Source organism: Megachile rotundata, chromosome 5 (assembly GCF_050947335.1).
Source record: "Megachile rotundata isolate GNS110a chromosome 5, iyMegRotu1, whole genome shotgun sequence".
Lineage (NCBI taxonomy): Eukaryota > Metazoa > Arthropoda > Insecta > Hymenoptera > Megachilidae > Megachile > Megachile rotundata.
In genome coordinates this window covers 9718803-9741247 of record NC_134987.1, presented here as the reverse complement: position 1 = coordinate 9741247, position 22445 = coordinate 9718803, and the positions used below count along the sequence as shown (strand labels likewise).

Genomic DNA, 22445 nt, shown 5'->3' with positions numbered 1-22445 from the left:
CATAATCGATAAAACATTCGATCGTTGCATCGTTGAATCAAGAAATTAGTTCTATCGCATTGTTTCGCGGAGTTCTGGTTAGACGGTGGAATAAAGCAGAGGCGGTTCTAAGCGCGTAAACGTTCTTGCACGCGTGAATGGTACGCGTATAATCGTGTAGCTGGAATCGGGGCGATCGTTGGAGGCCAGGTAGCGGGAGCTTTTCAAGCGGTTTTTTGCAGTCGTCGACGGTGTGTAGTCGTGGTTGGTGTCGTCGACGGGCGCGAAGCATTGCTCGAAGCTCGAGAGCTTTTTCTGCATCGCGCCTTCACGGTATGTAATGTCATTTCTCCTCGCCTCGGTGCTATGACGAAAACACTCCTCTCGATTTCTCTCGCCGTTCCTTCTCCTCTTTTTTAATATCGTACCCGTACGATACGGTCTGCCCTTTTTCCCTCTCTTCCTCTTTCTCCTCTTCTTCTCTCTCTTTTTTTTTATTTTGCACTTACTGCCATGTCAGAGCGTCCTGTTAAGAGGTTGCCTCGCGGAAGAACGCGGTTCTTTCGATTTCTCCGTGTGTGAACCCACGAGCACATTTTTATCCTCGTCATCTCTGATAAAGGGAAGCGATTAAAGCGTACTAAAAAGGCGATAATACATATATTGAAAAGTACTAGTCCGTTTCTTTCGTTCTTTGCCTTCTGTTCTCCCTTTTTTTGTGTTCCGCTTTGTGTCGTTTGCTGACATAATGGAAATACGGATGCGCGATAAAAAGACGCCAACTTGTATAATACACTGTGTTCGTGCCGTTTATGTTGCACGAACATTTGATGCTAGAAAAGAATTGAATATTTACTTTGTGATAACATCCTAGCTGGTGTAACTATAAGGTAGGGCCTTACGGTGGGGCTGCACCCGGCAGAAATTATTCGAATAAGTACAACAGTACACGGTGGACTTGTCATTATAGTGTTCAAGAATTTGTAATGTGACAAATTAGAAAACATATTTGGTGAACATTTTAAAATTTAACGTTGTGCATGTTTGAAAGGTATAAGATATTTCTTAGTACGATCGAATAAAATGAAATATTTGCAATAATCCGAAAGAACAAATTCTCTTTGTTCTCTAAGCAGGCGTAAATATTTATCGGCGCGAGGCATAATCACTTTTTCCCTCGGCTTTATCGAAACTCGTTGGTCTGGTTGCGCGAGGGCCACCTCTTTGTTCCAGTGGAACGACTTCAGATAGAATTCTAATGAGTTTTCCATATATCAAATCTCGTGGAGTCCAAAGATCCGTGCCGCGAAATTTTTCCGTTTAACAGTAGCGACCGCGTTCCCGTCTGACCCGTGCGGTTGCGCTCGGTGATAAAACTTTCCGCTTGATCTATTGCCGCTTCGGCAATTAATTCTCGCGCGACCAGCCAGCTGATATCGGTACGTTCGTGTGTCTGTTATCAGGAAGCGTGGAAATAGTGACGGTCACTAGCTACCACCGGATCGCGATGTTATAGGTGTTTTCGCGGAAAATCATTTTTTGATCGTTTTACCAAACACGTGCCGCATCGTGCTCGAAACTATACGAGTATTTCAAACTGACCGATATTCGTTAAAGTTTTTATTCGAGATACGTGCGCGGCTTTTCAATGCTTAACCCTTTCGTGCGAATCACGTGCACGGTCGACAGCGAATCTGGCTTCCCTCAGGAAAATACAAACCGATTATTTTTTCTGAGGGCTCGTCTTCTTTGGATTTCAATATCTGAGGATGGATTCAAAATATGGGAATGTGCATAGTTTAGGGGATTTAGAAATACTGGAATGTGACTTGTGGGTCTTCTTGGCCTGATGGCTAAGATCAAAATATGAGAATGAAATTGTAAATTTGAAGACTCGAATATTTAAGTACCTGGAGATTTGGGAATTTAGGAAGAGGAAATATGAGAAGTTAAAGGTATAGAAATTTAAGAATCCTGAGATTTCGAATATGGAAATATGAAAAATTAGAGAAATTGAGAATTAAGATATCTGAGAATTTGGAAGCTGAAAAGTTGAAATTCAGAAACTATAAAATTTGAAAACTTGAACATGTGACAATCTGGAAATGTATAGATATGAGAATAAAAAAATTCTAACATATGTGATCTTATACAAAGGCTACATTGTATCCTACTATGTACAGAAAATCTAAAATTTATATTGAAAACCACGATGTTTGCAGTCATTCCATTGTAGATGCAATTATTTGCTGTATAATTAATAACCGTATCAGCGTATTATCAATGATGCGGTTAATAACTATATACTAAATAATAATAATTACACAAATGTGGTCACATAGATTTGCTATAGCTAGGGGTCATCTACATTTTGTCCTAAATTTTTCCAATCATTAAATAATTAGTAAATAGTCAAAGTGTTTCATAAAAAATTAAATTTAAGAATAATTGAAGTCAGCCATTTTAAACAATAGTAAATATATTTTAATTCTTATAAAAAACAATATTTCAGCAAAACAATCTTACATATAGAAATCTGTATGCAAAAAAGATTAATTCTGTCAAATTAAATAATGCTTATCGATAAATGTAATTAAAAGTCCCTGTTCAATCTTCAAGAAATTGAAGTTTCAATTAAGATTAATATTTTCTGTGCGAATTAAGTAACAGTTGAAATCATAATACCAGACAGATTACCATATCCAAATAGAGAAATAAAAGACATTGAGAACGTTCTATTTTTATCTTGACAAGCGCATGTTTTGTTAAAAGTATGATTTGTTATCAAAAATTTATTTTTAACGCTGCTTAATTTATACGTACATCTCCGTACCAATATAAAGTATCGAATCGCGCTCGCATATATTTTTAAATGCAAGCTTTTTAAATTCACATCAATTTTCATAAACTGTATTCATGAGAGAACTCTGATTTATTTAAAGTAGTATCAGCCATTTATAAAAACGTTCTGTATTTTAACACATTAACATCTTTGTACATTGAAGGATAAATATTATACTTGAAATTGTTATTACATTTTTTTAAAGATATACGACACTGAGTAATTATTGCTGTCTTCAAATGTTTTCAGGAACAATTTTAATTAAATCAACTTTCATTAAAATACGATTATCTCCATTATCGACAATATTGACATCTTCATATACAAGATTATCTTTGAGATTGCAAAAATATCTTCCTTTCAACGCTTTACAAAATTTCAAAATTCTGAAGTCATTTATTTATTTTATAAATCTTTTTAAGATTTTTGAGACCAATGTTCAAATCTAAAAAATCTCAAAATTGTATAACGGATGTAACCTCATATTTTTCAGACTTAAGTTATTTTACAATGGCTTACCAGATCTAAATGTTGATTCATAAAATGTAAAAGTGTCGCATAAATGCGCGAGGTTATATATCGCCGTGACTATTACAACGGATCGAACAATGTATCATTGAAACGCAAGAAAACTTTTTTCTTTGATCGATCGATGGTTTTGCATGGACAGATAGCGCAACACGTTAGCGGTAATCATATAATCTTTAGATTGCGCTAAAATTATTCCGTAGACCATGCAATCGATTCAATTGCTCCCCGATCAGTTTCGCCTCGGCAAACCGACCGAACAATAGAGCGGTGTAAATAAATACCGCGCTCGTGGGAATTCTGTTGGCATTAATAAACCATGCGTTAACAAACGTTCATGTTAAACAAACTATAAACATCGATGATCCTAAATATTCGTCATCCTCGTTGATAAACGCGAATCGGCTGCGACTGTTTAAATAGGGAGACGCGTGAACAAGCACCAACCGATTTTCTCGTAGTGACGTATCGCGCGAAAAGGCAAGTTGATTGCGTTGGACCGGTGTATCGTGCTGTTTCAAGAAAATACTCGCGAGGAAAAAGAGTAGCCGTTAAAGTGTTTGGTAAATACGATAAAATGGGAATTGTTTGAGAAGCGTCAACCGTAAGATGCAGTGTTAACACGTTCACGGTCCGAGAGGAAAACGTGTTCTTCGCTTACACATTCGAGAAAAGGGTATAAATATACTTTTCATTTTTCACGTCTAAAAAAAGGCAAGCATAAACAAATTGCTTTTATTTTTATACCGGTGTTAACATTTTATTTATTCTGATATAGTATTCTGTAATTTTACTTTGATCTTATCTTTACGTTACATATGTACACTACAAAAAATTAAATTATAATTAAACCTGAAATAAATATGTACATAGTGTCCAAGAATCATCGATGCATTTCAGGACAAAACATTTTTTTTAAAAATCAAATATTGTGTTTAGAAATTTGGAGAATTTCAGGTTGTGTCTAAAATTTGAGAGTTTAGAAATTTGGAGAATTTCAGGTTGTGTCTAAAATTTGAGAGTTTAGAAATTTGAAAATTTGTAAAAGTATGGAAATGAGTAAAATAAAAAAATGTATTATCGTGACCTCGTCTTTCGCGCACATCCTCAATTAAAAATCACCCCTGCTTACTAATGTGGAACGTAAAATCTGAATTGTTAAAATTCATGCAAATATTTCATAATTACATTTGTTCCCTATCTTTCTTATAAATCGTGATTATTTTTATCTATCAGAGGTTAACTATTTGCGGATCGAGATCAAAGCATAAAAACGGAAAAGGAAAAAACGTGCCGGTGTTCAATTTTCGCAACAGAAAATTATACTTCCGTCGATTAAGCAAACACATATAATTAGTGGCGCAGAATTAATTACCGCTCCACGGTTAATATTTACGAGCGGCGAGCGTGTTTTGTAGGGATATGCAAAGCGCGAAACCATTTGCCCTGATACAAGATATAGAAATCTGAGTCGTATAATTCGAGCAGCGAAAGCTGAAAAGGAACACGTCATTGCTTGTCACCGAACCGGAACGTTCGATACGAAAATTCCTTGTTCCCTATCTTTTGACGTATCGGCGACGACGCATTTAACCGTATTAACTCATACAAAAATAGGTTTTCCATCTTTTTATTCTTCCTCTTTTTCCATGTTTCGATAAACCGACATCAGTTCTTTTCTTGCGAACAATGTATAATTAACATATACACGGACCCTCACAAGGGCTTAGAATCCCACACTCGTGACCCCTATGAGGGTGTGTATTAAACTTGTTAAGCTTCTTTTTATTGTAAAAATTAGTTGGTGACTGAAATACAATATGCATGATTGAGTTATAAGTATCATTTATTTGCACGGAACAATTCCATTACACGTTGCAATTAATATAATGAAATACAAATTAAAAATAAGCAGAAATAGGTTATCGGTGCTTGTACTCGATTGGAAATTCATTCATTATAAACTTTGTTTTAAAATAATTTTAGGTCAGGTAAATTTGTAGTCTGCGAGTTATTTCAAAGTTTTCTAGCTTTTTTATAATTTCCAAATTTTCAAGTCAATATACTTGAACATTGAAAATTTCTCTTATATTATCTTTATAGAAGAACGCCTTGTTGGATACTATACTTATTTAAAAAATCTCCAAGATCAGATTAGACCCCATTTTAGATATACCTGAAGCCTACCAATTATATCGATGATTAAACTCATCGAATATTCAAAGTTCGCGATGGCCAATGAAAAAAACTGTGCGGTGTTTATGTAATAATTAAGTGAAATTGCGGTGACTAAACTAGGTGTACTCAACTTAAGTACACGTTGCTCAGCCACGATGTCATAAGCGAACTCTGTAATTTCTTCTTCCATTTGCTCCGTACGCGAAATTTCGTGACGAGGTTAGGTTGCACGTCATCGCTCGTTAAAATGGTCCGCCATTTGCTCTTACGAGCCGACGAAGGCGCCCCTCTACTTTAGTTCTTTTTTTCTCGTTAAGTAACACCAAGATTAAGCGTCACTGGGCCGAGTACAGGAAGGGTAAAGTGATAATAATTGTTTGCTGGGAGTTGAGGTGGAAAGATCGTCGATGGTTACAACCCCATCGAAAAGGGATGGTCGTGTCGAAGTCTGTATCCGGTGTACACGTGTGTGTGTGTACATGTCGATTGTTGAAGCTCTTAAGTACGAGTCAGAGGGACGAAAAGAGGCTGGGAAAGAGGGGAAGGACGAGAAAAACAGGGTGCACGACAAGCACCCCGGGGTCGAGGATGAAACGGACGGGCGAGCGACAAGGTTGCCAGATACCCTACACAGAAAAGAGAGAAGCTAAACAAGCGTGACAAGGATGACGGATGACCGAGTGGAGGCCGAATTCCAATCCGAAAGATTCGTGGCTACGAACGGGTCGAGTGTAAACTAACCAAAAAGGGCAGGGCCACGTTGAAGGTTTCGGTGATTGTAGCGGAAGGGTCTGAAAGGAACCAGGGATTAAGGGGAGGGAGCGTGCGTCATGAAGGGAAAATAAATTTGCTGGCTTCCTTTTGCCCTGTGTCAATAGGAAGACGACAAACTTGCTACGATTCTGTTACTTTCGATTCAATATTGTTTACAATAGCGATGCATGCATAAAGGACATATCGAAGTGCACACAACATATGATGCGCATTACATCGTGAAATGCAGGAACCAAGGAATTTAATTTTGAAAAGTAATTTGGAGATTCGGATATTTTAAACATTTGATAATTCATGGAATTGAAAGTTTGTTAAAACTTATGGAATATAAAAATTTGAAAATTTATAACTTAAATGTTGGTTAATAAAAGGTATATCCCACGTAAATTACGGGACGGTTATCAACGCACCCTAGTACTAAATTAAATGACTCGTCTTTCCGCGTAAATTATTTATAACCCAAAGGTCCTATTCCGTGAAATGAATCAACATTAATACCGTTCCGCGCGTTCACACGATCATCAAGATCGAAAACATAATTACTCAACAATTATTCGTGCCCTCCATTCCATAACGCAAGTGAACATAATAAAAGCATCGAAGGAATCGCGACGCTGTTCGTTATGAAGCGATCAAATTTGCATGTAATAAAGGGGAAGGTTAACACAGGTTTTCCGGCATGCGTTAGCGATGTTCATCGCGTCTCGAGTAATAATTTAATACGCGGCTTCGTAATGTACCTACAAACTCGCCGCAAGATTTACCGCACAAATCTCGTTTTTGCGTAAGTAAAAATGCAAAGCGGATCGGCGACGAATGGATTCCCGTCTCGTTCAAATGTACGAGCGTATCCGAGAGCGTACGAAAGAGAGACGAACGAGCTAAGAGGCCGATTGTCGTAGTCGCGAGAGCGAGAGCGAAAACGACCGAACGATCCGGCTCGTTCGTTCTCGTGTCGAGGGGAAACCACGTGGTGTCGAATCGAGTGGTGGGGGTAGAGTGGCGGGAGAAGGTGGGGAGTAGCGCTTCCCCTCGGCTCTGCGGTTGATTAGTTGATACTCGACCGTCGTCGAGGGCAGATCGCTTCGAGCTCTGTCTCGCCGTGGCGATACGTTTAGCGTGATCCAACGCCGTCGGAAGCAGTTTCCGTTTTACTATACGGGTGCGTGGTATACATCAACGTTTCCTCCCTCGGTGTATCGCTGTGAAACCAGGGTATATACACGAAGTGAGTGGTCCACGGAGAAAGTGACAGTGTGCGAGTGTGTAGCTTCGCCTTGTGTTTTCTTCGCTGACCAGTGAATAATAGTGCGTACAGGCTATGACCTGGGATACCGTCGGATATACCTGGGGATAACGGGAGACGTATCCATTAACCCTGACAGGACTTCGTCGTAACCGAGAAGGAGCAACGTAACCTCTTGGAGGGCCAGCGGCGATAAGATGTACCCCAATGCCAGCATAAACGCTGCGGCAGCTGTGGCCGTGGCAGCTGCGGCACGGCACCCGGTAAATGCTTTTGTTTCTTTTTCCCTTACTCTCGCCTTGTATGCGTATATGTACGTACAAGCCTGACAGGAATGACTGGCGTGACTTCTCGATAAAAATGCAAATGAGAAATTTTTACCTATTGAGACGTCTCGCCGGGGAGTTTACGTTCTTACCTTTCGTGTTCGATCGCGTCAAATCGTGCGTGTTACCTCGTGCTGCCACCGACGCGATAAACTTACCGTGCTATCGCGAAATTGCACTTGGAATCTAGAAAAGCAGGTTGGAACGTTCCTATGTAAATAACAGTAGATCGGTGTTCTTTGAACTGGTAATTGTCCAGGGAAAAGTATTTCACTTTTTTGTTCTCCGTTTTTCGATCGGCCATCGAGCATTACTCGGATCGTAGTTTTTATTGAAGATCTAGTTTCATTGGTGTTAACAGTCGATGATTGTTACGAGGATATAATTACAAGTGGATTGCTTGTCTGATGCGATTAATGATGTTTCTATGCCGAGATTCTCGAAGCGTGCGACGCTAGCTAATTCTGAATGGGTCGAGTTAAATATTTTAATATATGAATGAGTTGGTTGTGAAGTCTCGGCATTGGGAGATTAAAACTTCGGAATTTTTAGTGTTAAATGCGCGCTTAATTTGTGGTATTTTATGTATGCGCTTCGAGCATTTAATAATGTTCAGATATTGGGACTTTGAAAATTTGAGAATGTGGAATTTTCAAATTGTAAGAATTACTGGATGTGGAAGTTCAGAAATTTGAAACGATCGTCTAAAAATTTATAGAAATGAAAATTTGAGAATTTTGGAAGTTGAGAACAAGGGTTTATGAAAACTGGGAACTTTCAGAACCTCCGGAAATAATGTTGAATGATGTAAGAAGACATAAAAGCATTTGGTATTGTTTTATACATTGTCGAAGTGATCGGTGTACAACGCAAACCGATGAAATTAAATTGAACTTCCCGGTCGGTAGGTATCAATTTAAATATCCCGAGAAATAAGGCTGCGAAAATTGCACCTGCTACTAACCCGTCACTGTGCGATCGTTTTTCTTTTTCCTTTCTCTGGTTCTTTTTCTTCGCCCCTTTTGCAATTTATCGTCTCGTTTCGCCACGGATATCGAACGGGCATCGTATCTTCGTATTCAAAAAAAAATCCTTTCTATTGTAAGCGCACTTTCGATAAGTATCGTTCGTTGCAGTACCGGTCGAGCCTCCTCTATCCATGCTAATTCGAGATATCGATATATCGACCCGGTACGTTCGCTGACTATAGACAGACTCTCGCGTCAGATGAATTCGTAGTCCATGGTCTGTTTTTTTCTCCATTGGCGTCACTCAAACGGAATAAAAAGACAGGCTTGAAAAGTACTGTCGGGTTTTTTTTCGAGCCGGGTTTGAACGGCAGCGACGGCAACTCGCGCGTTGCCAGACGGACTCTTTCGGATCGTTAGCCGAATGAATCCGGTTCCGTATTTATTTTCTCTCGATAGTTTACCCACGTTCTGCACCCACCCTCTTCGCTTCTCGTTTCATCCCGTCCTTCCTCTAAACGTGGATTTATATTATCCGTTTAGACGTGGAACAGTTGCATACGAACAAAATTTGTTGCAGAGTTACGATTGTTTAGAGAGTAGATTAATGGCGTTCATTATTGTTACGAAACTGTGTATTACTAAATCAAATAAAATGTCCGTTTCGCAACGATTTCCGTTACATCCCCATCTTCTACGTGTTTGATAATAATCGGCGATTTTTTATTTCAACGTGCACGCAATCGGAGCAAAACCGATCTTCAAACTTTCTTCAGCGTTTTATTTATGCGCTGCGAAATCGTAGAGGAAAAGAGTCGTAATTTTAACCGCATAAATATAATTTGTTTACGTATTCGGCATTTAATTTTATCGGCTATGTTTCAGTAATAGAGGTCATCTATGTTTATCGGTAATGCACTTTTTTACGAAATACATTTTACCGGATACATATTTATGAGTACACGTCTTATGCGAACTACATAATTTCCTACGATATTGCGGACATTTATGGAACTTGTGGACAATCGTTGTAGTAATAGTTATATAAGTTTTGTAAATGTCTCTTATCGGTAACAATTATTCTGTACCGATTATTTTTACGATTCTCGAGCAAATTCAAAGTGTAATTGTGCAGATATGCCACAGTCGACCCATGTAATTTTGCATGCAAATTGACAAGTATTCGTACGATAGCACACGTTACAAATTTCGCTAAAATACCTGATAACGCTCTATTTATACGTGAACGACAGAAACTTTTGGTTACCAAGGATATTTTTTATTTTAAAGCGCGATTATTCTGTCAAATAAATTATTCCGTAATTAATTCGATTGAACCGTGTATAAGTTATTAGCATCGACAATACAGTACACTACTGTTAATCGAAGTAAATTTTTGTTTAAAACTATTGCAAACAGACAAAAAGGTGAACAATACGGAACAGGTAAAATAAAACGAGCTAAGCTGGATTTGATGAACCTATTTTTTTAGATAGAAAGAGTTGAAATGGGGCAGTCATATGCGCATGCATGCATAGATATAATCAAAGTATTCATTTGTAAGTCGATAAAATCGACGTCGTTAAGTCGTGATGGTGTGGCATATTGCCGTCGGCGGAGCGTAACGTCGAAATAGACGGCGACGGTACCATGCCGGCGGATCGCAATCGCACCATCTTCAAAATTATTCAAACAGAATACACCGGAAATTCAATTACACTGACGTTCAGAAATTAAGCAAAAATTGGTTTACACGATTTTGTAAATTAATTCTTCAAAGAATTAAATATTACTTCAGTCACTTACGACTTTCTAAAGATTTTTAGAACTCTGATTTTCGTATACAAATTTTACATACACAAAAAATATTAATTTTGTAATATGATGGACGATTGTGAATATTATGAGTTGGTTGTGAACTTTTTTTGGTTCTCTTGCAGTATTAATACGTAGCATGACTTCAAAGTATACGAACTTGTAATAAGTTTCAATTAGACTCTATTATATTTTCCGTATGCTTTTAAAAATTTCTCATTTTTCAAAAAGTTTGATAATATCTAATTTATGCTATTAACATATGTATTGTTAAAAATTTATTTACTTTCCTAATTCTCGTATTAATTACATGGATCTATGAAAAATAAATGCAACAAGATATTGTGAAAATATTTGAAAAAATTGATTAAAAATTAAAACACTACTGGACGCAATTGAAAATTGCTTTAGCGTGTTAAATTTGTATATGAGTTGTTTTATACTCAAACCCCAGCAAGTTTTAGCATAACTATTTTACTATTTCGCTCCATAATTTTCCACACGTATTGTCAGCCGAGGTGAAAATTTTGCGAGCACACATCCGCTAGACACCAACGCGTCTTTGTGTATAAATACGCGTCGGATGAAATTGACGCGAACCTAATTTTTTTTTCGTCGACTGTGCCTTTAACCGTGCCGCTTTGAACCTCGTGCCATGTGTGCACGCGTGCACACGCTCGTGCTCTGCGTGTTTGCTCGCTCGTTCGCGTCTGGCATGTGCGCGCGGGCACAGGCGGGCAGACGGACGGTGGCGCAAAAACGGTTGGAAAACGAACGAACGAACAGGGAGGGGAAAAGAGATCGTGAACGTGGGTCGTCGACGGAATAATATTTGGCTGGTGCGCAAATTTTCATTCGAGCGTAAACAGGCCGCGCGAGACGAGGCGGAAAAGCTCTCGTCGGGATCGACGAAAATAAATGCGTGTATCGTGGCCGGTAGCGGCCAATATCCGCAATTACATTGTGTTCGTACGTGCCACCGCGACGACGTATCGACGATTATCGACTGAGCGAACCGGGGGAAAATAGGGGATGGAAAGTAAATCCGGGATAAGGGTTGCTTTTACTCCCTCGGTTAAGTTCTCCTCGGACAAAGATTGGCAAAGATACTTTGCAGCACCGATATTCGAAATATAAAAATTCGATCAGATCGTTCGAAAATATTCGTAACGTAGGAGTAAGACGTATGGAAGATATCACGGTCATATAATACACATTCGTGTGTTTCCATCCGCAACAATTTTTGCCCGAACGGAGTCGTTTCTTGCCTGAACGTATAACATAAATCCACCTTAAGGAGAGACGCTTCCGTTGCATGGAATTACTTGAAACGGTTGGAACGTTTCCAATACGGTATCGAAAGTGGAACAGATTTGTCCGTTTTAAAAGGCCGACTTGGGTGATCCATTTTTATAGACGTGTGCCCCGCTATCCGATTTTTCTTCAGTTTATTCTGTAGCGGTTTTTCTTTTGGATGTTAAAAACGATCGGTAGCACGCGATATAAAAGCGTCGCATTCTTCCGAAGCTGTAGGATGTTCACGCGTAATCGCGTCACTTTAATCCGACCTTAAACGAGGTTCTCGTTTAAATCGTACTATCGGTAAGTCGATGGGAGTTACTCTTTCTTTTTATTGCCGTAATGGGTGCCGTTTACGGGTTTCCGTAATCGATACGGGTGTCGGTAGAAAAATTTACCTGCAGAACGACACTGCACGACGTTCTTGGCGTGTTCCATTGTCCGTTGCCGTTAGTTTCACCGACCGTATCTTAACTTTCCACGCGTTAATCCGGTAATCCTATTAGCGTTGTAGGATCGTAAAATTCGAGTTCGTCTGTGCGCAGGTGAGGTTACAATTTACGGAGGGGACGCTTGATTGTTGACAAGTGCCTGCAATATAAACACAGGTGCACACAGGTCTTCCAAAGGAACAGAGAAAAAAATGTTACCTGAGTTTCTCGATCAGTTCCGGCCATGTTTACTCGTCATTGTCGCTCTCGATTGTTTGTCCGACTCGTTACCGAACTTTCGTTTGCCGATTGCACCTTCTACCGTTTTCGAATATTTGCGTTTATATAAAAATAGCGGGTTCGTTCAAAAAAGGGCAGATTTTATTGGGGCAGACGATATGGTTGCATTTTCTTAATCGTTCTATATTTATTTCTACAAAAATATCAAAGCATCATATTTCGTTCGACAACTGACAGGATTTTCCATGTTTCACTGGTATCCGTTCCAGCGAATTAAACCCCGAAGGACAATGAAAGCGCACCCCTGATTACTATATCGCGATTATTATGTATACGCGAGAAGACGAGAACAATCGTTCGTCACATAATTGTCTGGCGTGGAAACGAAGAAAAGAGGAAGAGGGATGCGAAAGATGGAACGAAGGGGGTTGTGTGGCAAGGGCGTGGCGGGTCGGGGTATATTCAGCTAGGATCAGGGTGAAATTGAAATCGAGACGAACGGAACGACGATGGTGCGAGGGAAAGAGGGAATCGGATAGAGGGGTGAACGAAGGGGGTTCGAAGTACGATTGCACGAAATTCGCGGTCTGCACGCTTGCGAGCTTCCGCAGAGACCGCAATATGCATTGGTAATTACACAGGATGAATTACACCGCGGAATGAGCGAAGCGTGTTACGTGTAATTGGCGCGCATTATAAATCTCGCGACGTGCAAATAGCTCTGTATCGCCCGCGATCTGTGTCCGAACGTAACCATTCTTTTTTGAATGGCCGTTGCCCGCTGTTGCCGTTGCTTTCGTTTTAATGAAATTCATTTCGGGCTAATTTATACGTTACGCGAGCACTGAAAAAGAAATTCTGAAACGGGGTTTTACGTGTGGAGCTATTAACTAGGCTCCAAATATCATTTCATATTCCGATGTTTGATCGGGTTTTCAACTCTGACTATTCGAATAATCTGATTTAACTAATCTGGTTTAATAATTTAACCTTATTCAATATGAATGACATACCTTACCTAGCCTAACTTTAACTTAACTTTAACTCTAAAGATCTAAATTTTAATTTTAATTTAACCTAGCTCGAACGCAGACCTTATACAACGCCTAACCTAGTCGTTAATGGTTTTACATAAAATGTTGTTATACAAATTAGATTATTCTCGTTTGAAATTAGGTTCAATGTTTAAACAAGAGTAATTAGATATCAGTATACCGATAAACATCAGTGAGGAATCAATCGATAATAGCACTCCTAACTTTCCACTTATTTATTTATTTAATTTCCCACTCTATCGCAAATGCGTATTAAACGACGTTAAAGAAACATATACGCCGAGGTGTTAAAAGCCTTTTGGCAATAATTAATTCGCAGGAAGTGCAAACCAAACGGGATTTCGCGTGTTAGGTGCCAGCTGATGACGGTGAAAGCGAGTAAGAAGAGGTATTTTCTGTTCGAACGCTGTCCTCGCTGTCTGTTTCTCCGACTGAAATTCAAAGAGTTACACCTTTCTTCTGGTTCGCATCGTGACTCATTTGAGCTCTCCGGTGCTTGACCGAGTTGACACAGGCGGTGTTATTGGCACTCTGGAGGGCCGCCAGGGTTGTTTACGTACAAGCTGTACAAATATTATTTCCGGATAAACTGGCTCGCCGATCATTACGAAACTCCAGGCGGAAAGTTTTAACAGCGAGCCCTCCGTCTACGTCTCCGCCTCTCCTCTTCCGCTACGTCCTTCAGACGATACTTTAAACTTCTAGAATTCTAGACAAATCGATTGTTAGGATCGACCCTGTGTTTCCACCGCGACTACTTCAGACCGCAGCTCGAGGATTTCGAGCCGGGAGAACGTTTGCGGTCAGTAACCGGCTTTACTCGCACGAATCGTTGTTAAATCTTTCTAAATGTTGCTGAACCTCCATACGCCATCGCTTTCTACAATTTTCACTGCAAACGTTGTTAGATTTTAAATAAAAGGTGTGATATTTCTGAAGATTCCTTTCCTGATCCCTTGTCCCAACTTTCTACACGAAGGGTAGCTTTTGAAGAATCGAACTTACGATTTAGCCCTTTGCGCTCAAGAGGTGACTCTCGATCACCATTTTATTTAATACAATAATTCGAAATAAGCATTTTTTAACTCATTCTATAATATGACACGTGTAATGTATAAACATAGTGAAACAAACAATAGTGGAAATTATTAGTAGAGAAATAATAACCTCAAGAGAATTCATTTAATTTTTTAATTAAGTTTTGAAGCTGCTTTTTACAAACAGTCAAATTATCTTCGAGTGCGAAGGGTTAAACTATTTGAACTTGGGGATGTAGAAATATAAAATTCAGGAATTTGACTGCCCAATTTGTGGACCTTGAAATTGGGGTGAATTCGAGAATACAGAAATATGTAAATATAAAAATTTGAGATTTAAAAGTACAAATGCGTTTGCAAGTTTCCGAAACAAATTTTTGTGGAGATATTCGTTTTCTTATCGCGATCAGTCACGTCTTACGTGACTTATGTCAAAAATAACGGGCAAAGAGGAACGTGGGTTGAAATATTGCAAGAATCTGTGCCATTCTCGCCGATATTGTTCCGAATAAATCATGTTCTCGTTGGAATGTCTTTATCGGAGTGTCGCGAGAAAACACCGAAAGCACGTTTCGATACACAGGGCTAAAAAGTTTCGGCAAAGATGACGCAAGCCTTTTCCCGTAAACCCGGCCACTGAAATATCTCGCGTTTGCTAAAGGTGCATTTCGACGGGTGTTCTAGAAAGTTGGAACAGTGACTTTGAATGCTCGCCGATAAGTCGACCGAGCAATTGCATGCTAATCATGCGATATCACGGCACGAATTCGTTTCTCTGCAAATAACGATACATACCGTGTTCGTGTGTATCCGGCTGCCATTCGTGCGATTGTCGTTGTCGTATCCGCGAATATCTCGAGTGGTTCTTCTCGTAACTTGCCTCGAAATTGGTTCACGATCGCCGATACGGAATCGAGTACGATAGAAGAATTATCGTGGTGCTTTGCGATACGTTTCGATATCGTTTCTCTCGACAATCTTTACACTGTACATTAAGCATTTTTATGAACATGCTTAGCTTTCGAATATCACATTTTACCTCATATCTTGGAAATCGATTATTGCCGCAAAATTATCAGTCATTTCAAAACTTGAATTATCAATTTTCATATTTACGGATCTACGAATTGACTTTTCAATATACCGATGTTCAAACCTTTAAATTTACAAATTGTATATTTGAACGCATACGAACGCAACGTAAACGAATTTTATCAATCACGAATTTTCAAACAATCAATTCCGTTTCGCAAGAACCGCATCATGAGCGAAAGGTATATTCGTTCTAATGTGTCGTTCATTTTTACCGCTTAATTAAATTCGTTAATGGGTTTAATTAAATTTATTCGCGTTCGGTAGTGAACTTGACGCGGGTGAAAAATTCGTCGTTAACCGGTGGTTGCGGTGCGCATAATGCGTAGACAGCTCCACCCCAAAATAATCGTTCGGTGAACCTTTTGCAATTGTTGCAAAACGAATGGTTCTGACCAAAATGCCTCGTTATCGAAATAACACGTTCCGATATCGATTCGCTCGGGATTTCTTCACAGATCTCTTCATTTCGTTATTACACAAGATGGCGATTTATCGAACACGTATTTTTCCGAAGAAACTATGAGTGTTTTCTTATTCTGCTTGGTGAAAATGTTACATGTTGCAATTATAAATCGAAAGTTGAATCGAAAGTTAAATTTCTATCCGCAACTTTCAGTTAAGTGCACATGAAGTGTAAATTATATCTACTAATTTTAAAGCGACTACATTTTAATCTAAATGCACTTAAATTATAAATTAGAAGAGTCATAATGGATAATTGTTTTAAATTTAGTTCCATGAGTAAGCCATAAAAATATAACGGAATTGTGGGGAGCGATCTTAAATTAGTCATTAATTTATTACGGTGTATCTTTGTTGTGGTTGGCAGCAAGTCTTTGTGCGATTAAGGCGGTGATTAAAACGATTCCCCTTTGTGCGACCTCTTGAACCGTGGCTCACTCAAGGAGTAAAGTTTTCATCAGCGGGGATAATGATACAACATTGATACCGCATGTGCGGAATAATTTTTTCGCTCTTTGCGGTTTGCGAGTCCTTAGCTGAGAAGCGGTGTGAAACGAGGTAAATAGAAAAAGTAAATCAAAGACGAGAAATACGATCGTGAATATCGATTACACAAAATTGACACTTAACACTTCTGCTGCATACGTATCCAATAAATTCTATTTACGATTTTAGAAGTTTTTCAAATTTACACATTTACAGATTTTTAAACTTTCAAGTTTATTTATATTCAGATGTTTAAATTTGCAGGTTCGCATATTTTCAAGTGTATAAAATAAAGTTTCAAATTGACTGTTTGAGAATTTTTAAACTTTTAAGTTATGAAATGTTGTAATGGTTAGAGACCCCAAGTTAGGGGTTCGAATGATTTTTCGGCAATATAACGAGGTTTGCACAGTCGCGAATTACTAGTCAGCCGCCGCTTGTCTGTACGGTTCATAAAATGTTTTGGCACTCTCGAACACGTTCCCGGGCCACGCCAGAAAACGGAGAAGCAACTGCATTGTTAGCGTAATAATACGGGCTAATTTGTAAGGGGCAAACGAGACGTTGAAATCAAGAGTACCATTGTCATCCGGGTCCTTCGTGGAACATGTTGAACAAAGCCCCTTTCCGACGAGTCCTTAAGATCGCCTCATTGTTCGTAGACCGTGGGTCCTCTTCCACGGTTCACGGAGCAGCCGTTTTAGTTTGAAATTACCGATATTATACGCTCGACACTTCTCTTTGCGCGAAGCGACCGAAAAAGGTGGCATTGTTTGCGATCCACTTTGTCGAATGTTTGTCGACGACGGGCCAGCCAATAAATGATCCCCTCGGTGAAAATCGCTTCTCACGTTGTCGTCGACTGTCTGCTCTGTTCACTCGGTGTTGCCGATAATTTACACGGATTTATCTGTTTAAACGAGGATACGTCTTTCGAGATGATTATTCGGTAAACTGGCCAGCTAATTCGGTCGCGTTTATCAAACCTGTCGGTGGAGATACGGAATTTCGGAAAACAAATCATTTGTTACTGTGACGGCCTGGTCAAGTTCCCCGATGAGCTCACCGGATGTGTGGGCGGAGACTGAGATCAGGGCCATTCAAATTTTCAAATTTCGATAGCTTGAAATATAATTATTTGGATGTTGGGAATTTAGCAACAAACTTGAGTATTCGAATTCTTGGACGTAGTTTGGGAATTTAGAAATTTTGAAATATTAGATCTCGAATTGTAGATGTGCCAAGTTTCCCAATTTGGGGAAGTGGAATTTAGAAATATAGTAGAAACTTGAAATTTTTTAATAGTCAAATCATCAAATTAGGAAGTGTAGAAATTTCACATGTGTGAATACTCACATCACCCAATTTGGAAATATAGAAATTTCACATGTGTGAATACTCACACCCCCAAATTTGGAAATGTAGAAATTTCACATGTGTGAATACTCACATCCCCAAATTTGAAAATGTAGAAATTTCACATGTGTGAATATTCACACCCCCAAATTTGGAAATGTAGAAATTTCACATGTGTGAATACTCACATCCCCAAATTTGGAAATTTAGAAATTTCACATGTGTGAATACTCACACCCCCAAATTTGGAAATATAGAAATTTTACATGTGTGAATACTCACATCCCCAAATTTGGAAGTATAGAAATTTCACATGTGTGAATACTCACACCCCCAAATTTGGAAATATAGAAATTTCACATGTGTGAATACTCACATCCCCAAATTTGGAAGTATAGAAATTTCACATGTGTGAATACTCACACCTCTAAATTCCGAAATGTAGAAATTTCACGCATGTGAATACTCACACCCCCAAATTCCGAAATGTAGAAATTTCACATGTGTGAATACTCACACCCCCAAATTTGGAAATATAGAAATTTCACATGTGTGAATACTCACATCCCCAAATTTGGAAGTATAGAAATTTCACATGTGTGAATACTCACATCTCCAAATTCCGAAATGTAGAAATTTCACACGTGTGGACACTCACATCCCCACATTTGCAAATATCGAAATTTCAAATTTTCTAATACTCATCTCCAAATTTTAAAATTAGAAATTCCAAACTTCCAATTCCCAAATTAAAAAGTTTCCCAAAGTCCCCCTTCGAATTTCCGAGAAAACGGATAAAAAAGTCAATAACTTGTTATCCTCAGAAATCCGTAACGAAAACATTCGTCGGCGAAACTAACTGTGTTCAAGTATAGCGTTAACGTTCCGCTATTTTATAGGCGATACTGTTTTCAGCGATTTCGCATTTGAAGCTGTTGTTACTTCATTTTTCAGTCTGTTCTACTTTTTTCGTCTGGTTACAATCTCTGACTAACTGCGCGTAATCGTTCCACAATTATCGTTACTCCTACTCGTCCTCTCATTTATCATCCGCGCACCCCACGCACGACCATCTGCCAAAACGAATGTTTATTTTAAACTATACTGCCGCGGTTGTAGCAAGAGAAACAATCAATCGGTCTGTTAAGTCGTGATTCAAGCTTAGATCTCGCGCAACATTCTCTTCTGCTATAAATTTCATGTACAGCAAGAACTATTTATTTGCTCGCGAATCTGGATCGTCCGAGCTTACACAGAGACACGAGTCGAAAATTTTAGCGTGACGCAATTATTACTGGGTCATTTAAGGAAGATTTGGTGACATAAAAGTAACGTAAATTAACACGTGTGATGCATCAAAAATTTGACGCAGATAAACTGGTCATATTTTATATACAAAATGGCCGCGTGTCAGTTACAATAAACAATGATTAATTTCAGGACCTATAAAATCTGACATAATTTAGCGACATAAAATTATTGCGAAGTTACATCAATATTAAGCTTAACATTTGTCCAAAATAATCAAACATTTCGTTGAAGTACTTAATACATAATTCCAGGTACTTAATCATTCTAATGTATAATAATCTTCTGGCCTGCTAACTCGAACTAAGAAAGTTTCGAAAAAGCTTACGCAATTTTAGTAAACTAAGCTTCAAATTGACGTATCATAAGTACTTATGTCATCAAATTGTGTCAGACCATTTCGAAATCTATTTCATCTAAGCCTAATATTAAGTAGAAATCAAGGACCGTTTGCAAAGTATAATTGGAGTGGGTTAAAGGAGTTTGCGATCAACAGTCTACATTGTAAGCTGGGGCACGTTCACGGTAGGCCCGTTGAGATGCCCTCGGTTCCTCGGCCCGTTAAATGCCAGGCACGATTGTAATTTGTAATCAGGACTCGAAGCGTAGAAAATAAGTAATCGATACGCGTCGAGGTAGACGGAGGCTTCTCACAAAACCGATCGGCTACTTTCCGGCCCGAACACGGACGTCTACGGACATGAAACTCGCACGTAGGCATTTTAACGGTGACGAGGGTCCAAGTACCATTTCCCGAATTCGGCCATTAACGCGGAAATTGACGGCAGTTTTAGGGCGGTCCGCCCAAAATTGCCCGGAGCCCTTCAATTTCGCAGTCGATTCCGTCCTCTTCCAATAATCCACACCGACCCCCTTTTAGAATACACCGCGAGGGGAACCATTCATGCTGCAACCCTGTTGTTCTCACCCAACGATGACCTGCTTAAACATCTACTTTCTTCCTTCTAATTGTATACCTATACGATTATACATGATTGGGGGTAGCGCCATTTTGATTTTCGTGTAAATGGTCAAGGAATTACTGCTTTGAGAGTTGGGTTAGAAGGAAAGTAGTAATTAAGAAATGTATTGTAGTTTACATAAAAGTATATTTTCTTATATGAAATAGAAATAAATTATCTAAGATCTAAGAATTCACCGAATTCAATAAAAAATGCATAAATTTTTATTTTCCAACCCTAGATCGACTTTGAACGTGTCTCCACGTTCGCGACTTTCGTGATATACAGTGAAAGAGAATGAAAGATATAACGACATATTTTTGCACATGATCGAGCCCTTCTTCACTGCAATCTCGTACTTGTGCGCGCGTTGATTCGCGGTTTTAAGCTCTCGCGAGGTAAACGAGCGCAATCGAAGCCAATGAGAGAACACTCGAGCCTCTGTGCAATCCTCGCGCAGGGAGGAAAACGTTTTCACCGTTTCGCGAAAAAAATTCGATCGCGCCTCGATGATACACGTACACGACAAACTCGGTACACGTGTTACAATTGCACGTACGCGGTCGTACGTGTACGCGTGCGCACACATACGAGGTACAAGAGGGCGCGGAAATGTACGCACGCACGCACGCGCTATACCCTGTGTACATTGTTCGCAATAATGAGGAGTTTGCACAGACCGGGATCCCGACGTTCTTCAAACAAGGAGAGCAAGGACAAACAGCCGTATATGGACGGATGGACAAACACACTCAGCCACGAATCACACACCGCACCAGCAGACTGCTCGACATGCGTATTGCGTGCTTGTGTACGCGGCCTAAGTCTGTGAGCCGCGTTTGCGTACACGCACGTACTCGCTCACAGTACATACGCTCACGAACCAGGCCTCTTCAACGCTCCCACCACGGAAACTATCGACCATCACCCTCGCTCAACAAGCACCATAAGCGATATGGTGGCTAATATTTGCCGGGCTAAGCACACAAATACAATACAGTACTGTTTACCTACCGCCAGTGGCGCTCAGCCGTTTTCATCAACGCACCCCCGATAACACCGGGACCTAACGTTTGTGATTGCACCTCTATCCCGAGGTGGTTTCTGGTAATGTTTCGATGATGCAGTTTGCTTTTCAAATATTTCAGCGCTGCGCAACCTTCGCTTTACAAATTTTACTCCCTCTAAAACCTCCCTAGAGAATGACGAAGAGCAACTCGTCTTTTTATTGCTAAAATTCCAAATTTTACAATTCAGAAACTTGGAACTTCCAAAATTCCCTCCAAAATGGTCTCCCCATAGAAGTCATACTTCAAGAAGTTTTAATAGTTTGTATAATTTTAAGTAAGAAATCAAGATATCTGTGAACCGGTCATTCAGTTTGTTTTAGCGTCAGAGTATATTTTATCTGGCTCATAGGCAAAAATCCTAATACCAGTGTCTGTTTTCTTTCCTCGAAAGCACTGGAGCAGCTTGTTTTTGTATTTGATTGCACTATTCGTAGTAGGTTGTTCTTTAGAAAGGTATTATATTGGTAAGGTGATTGAAATTCAGGCGGGAGTTTGATCGAAGTTTGGTTACATCGATGTTGATAGTGGGTTTCGTTGTTGGCGTTCGATAACGATGAGATTGGTATATAGTTTGGTAAAATGTAACTTAATCTTTGGTCTGTTTAAGTTTGATGTTGTGCAATGCACTTTACATTCTTATAAAGTAAATATTTAGGCTTATTTTTCCTGCTGATTAAAACTCGCAAACTTGCTCTCCTATGTTCGATGAAAAATTACTTCAAAACTTTTGACTACTACAAAATTATATTTATAATAAACTTACGTTTCAAGTAGACCGTGTTTATTTGTATGAATAGTTAATTGGTTTCTTTGCAACCTGTTTGTTATATTGCGAAGGTAAAAGTTTTTCTTATCGACAGGGCTATTTAAAGGACGTACTCGAGATAAGCGATAGATCAAGATCGTTTTGTGGTATTTGTAAAACAAGCTTTATCGCAGAATCAATCTTCGATAAAATATTTTCCGATTACAACTTTCGTAGTCACCA

The 22445-nt window shown here is 39.2% G+C and overlaps 1 protein-coding gene across 4 annotated transcripts in view; it reads left to right on the top strand.

Annotated features, from left to right (window-relative positions):
* Positions 1-232: 232 nt before the first annotated feature.
* Positions 233-22445, top strand: part of LOC100878532 (protein groucho) — a 61005-nt gene continuing 38792 nt past the window's right edge. For 2 of the 4 annotated variants that reach the window (XM_012291268.2, XM_012291265.2), the window contains exon 1: positions 7340-7810. In XM_012291268.2, coding sequence (XP_012146658.1) covers positions 7745-7810 — 66 coding nt within the window. In that variant the 5' untranslated portion in view covers positions 7340-7744. Of the gene's footprint in view, positions 313-7339; positions 7811-21224; positions 21495-22445 lie in introns of those variants that run through there. The other 2 variants (XM_076531695.1, XM_076531693.1) reach the window with 2 other exon arrangements.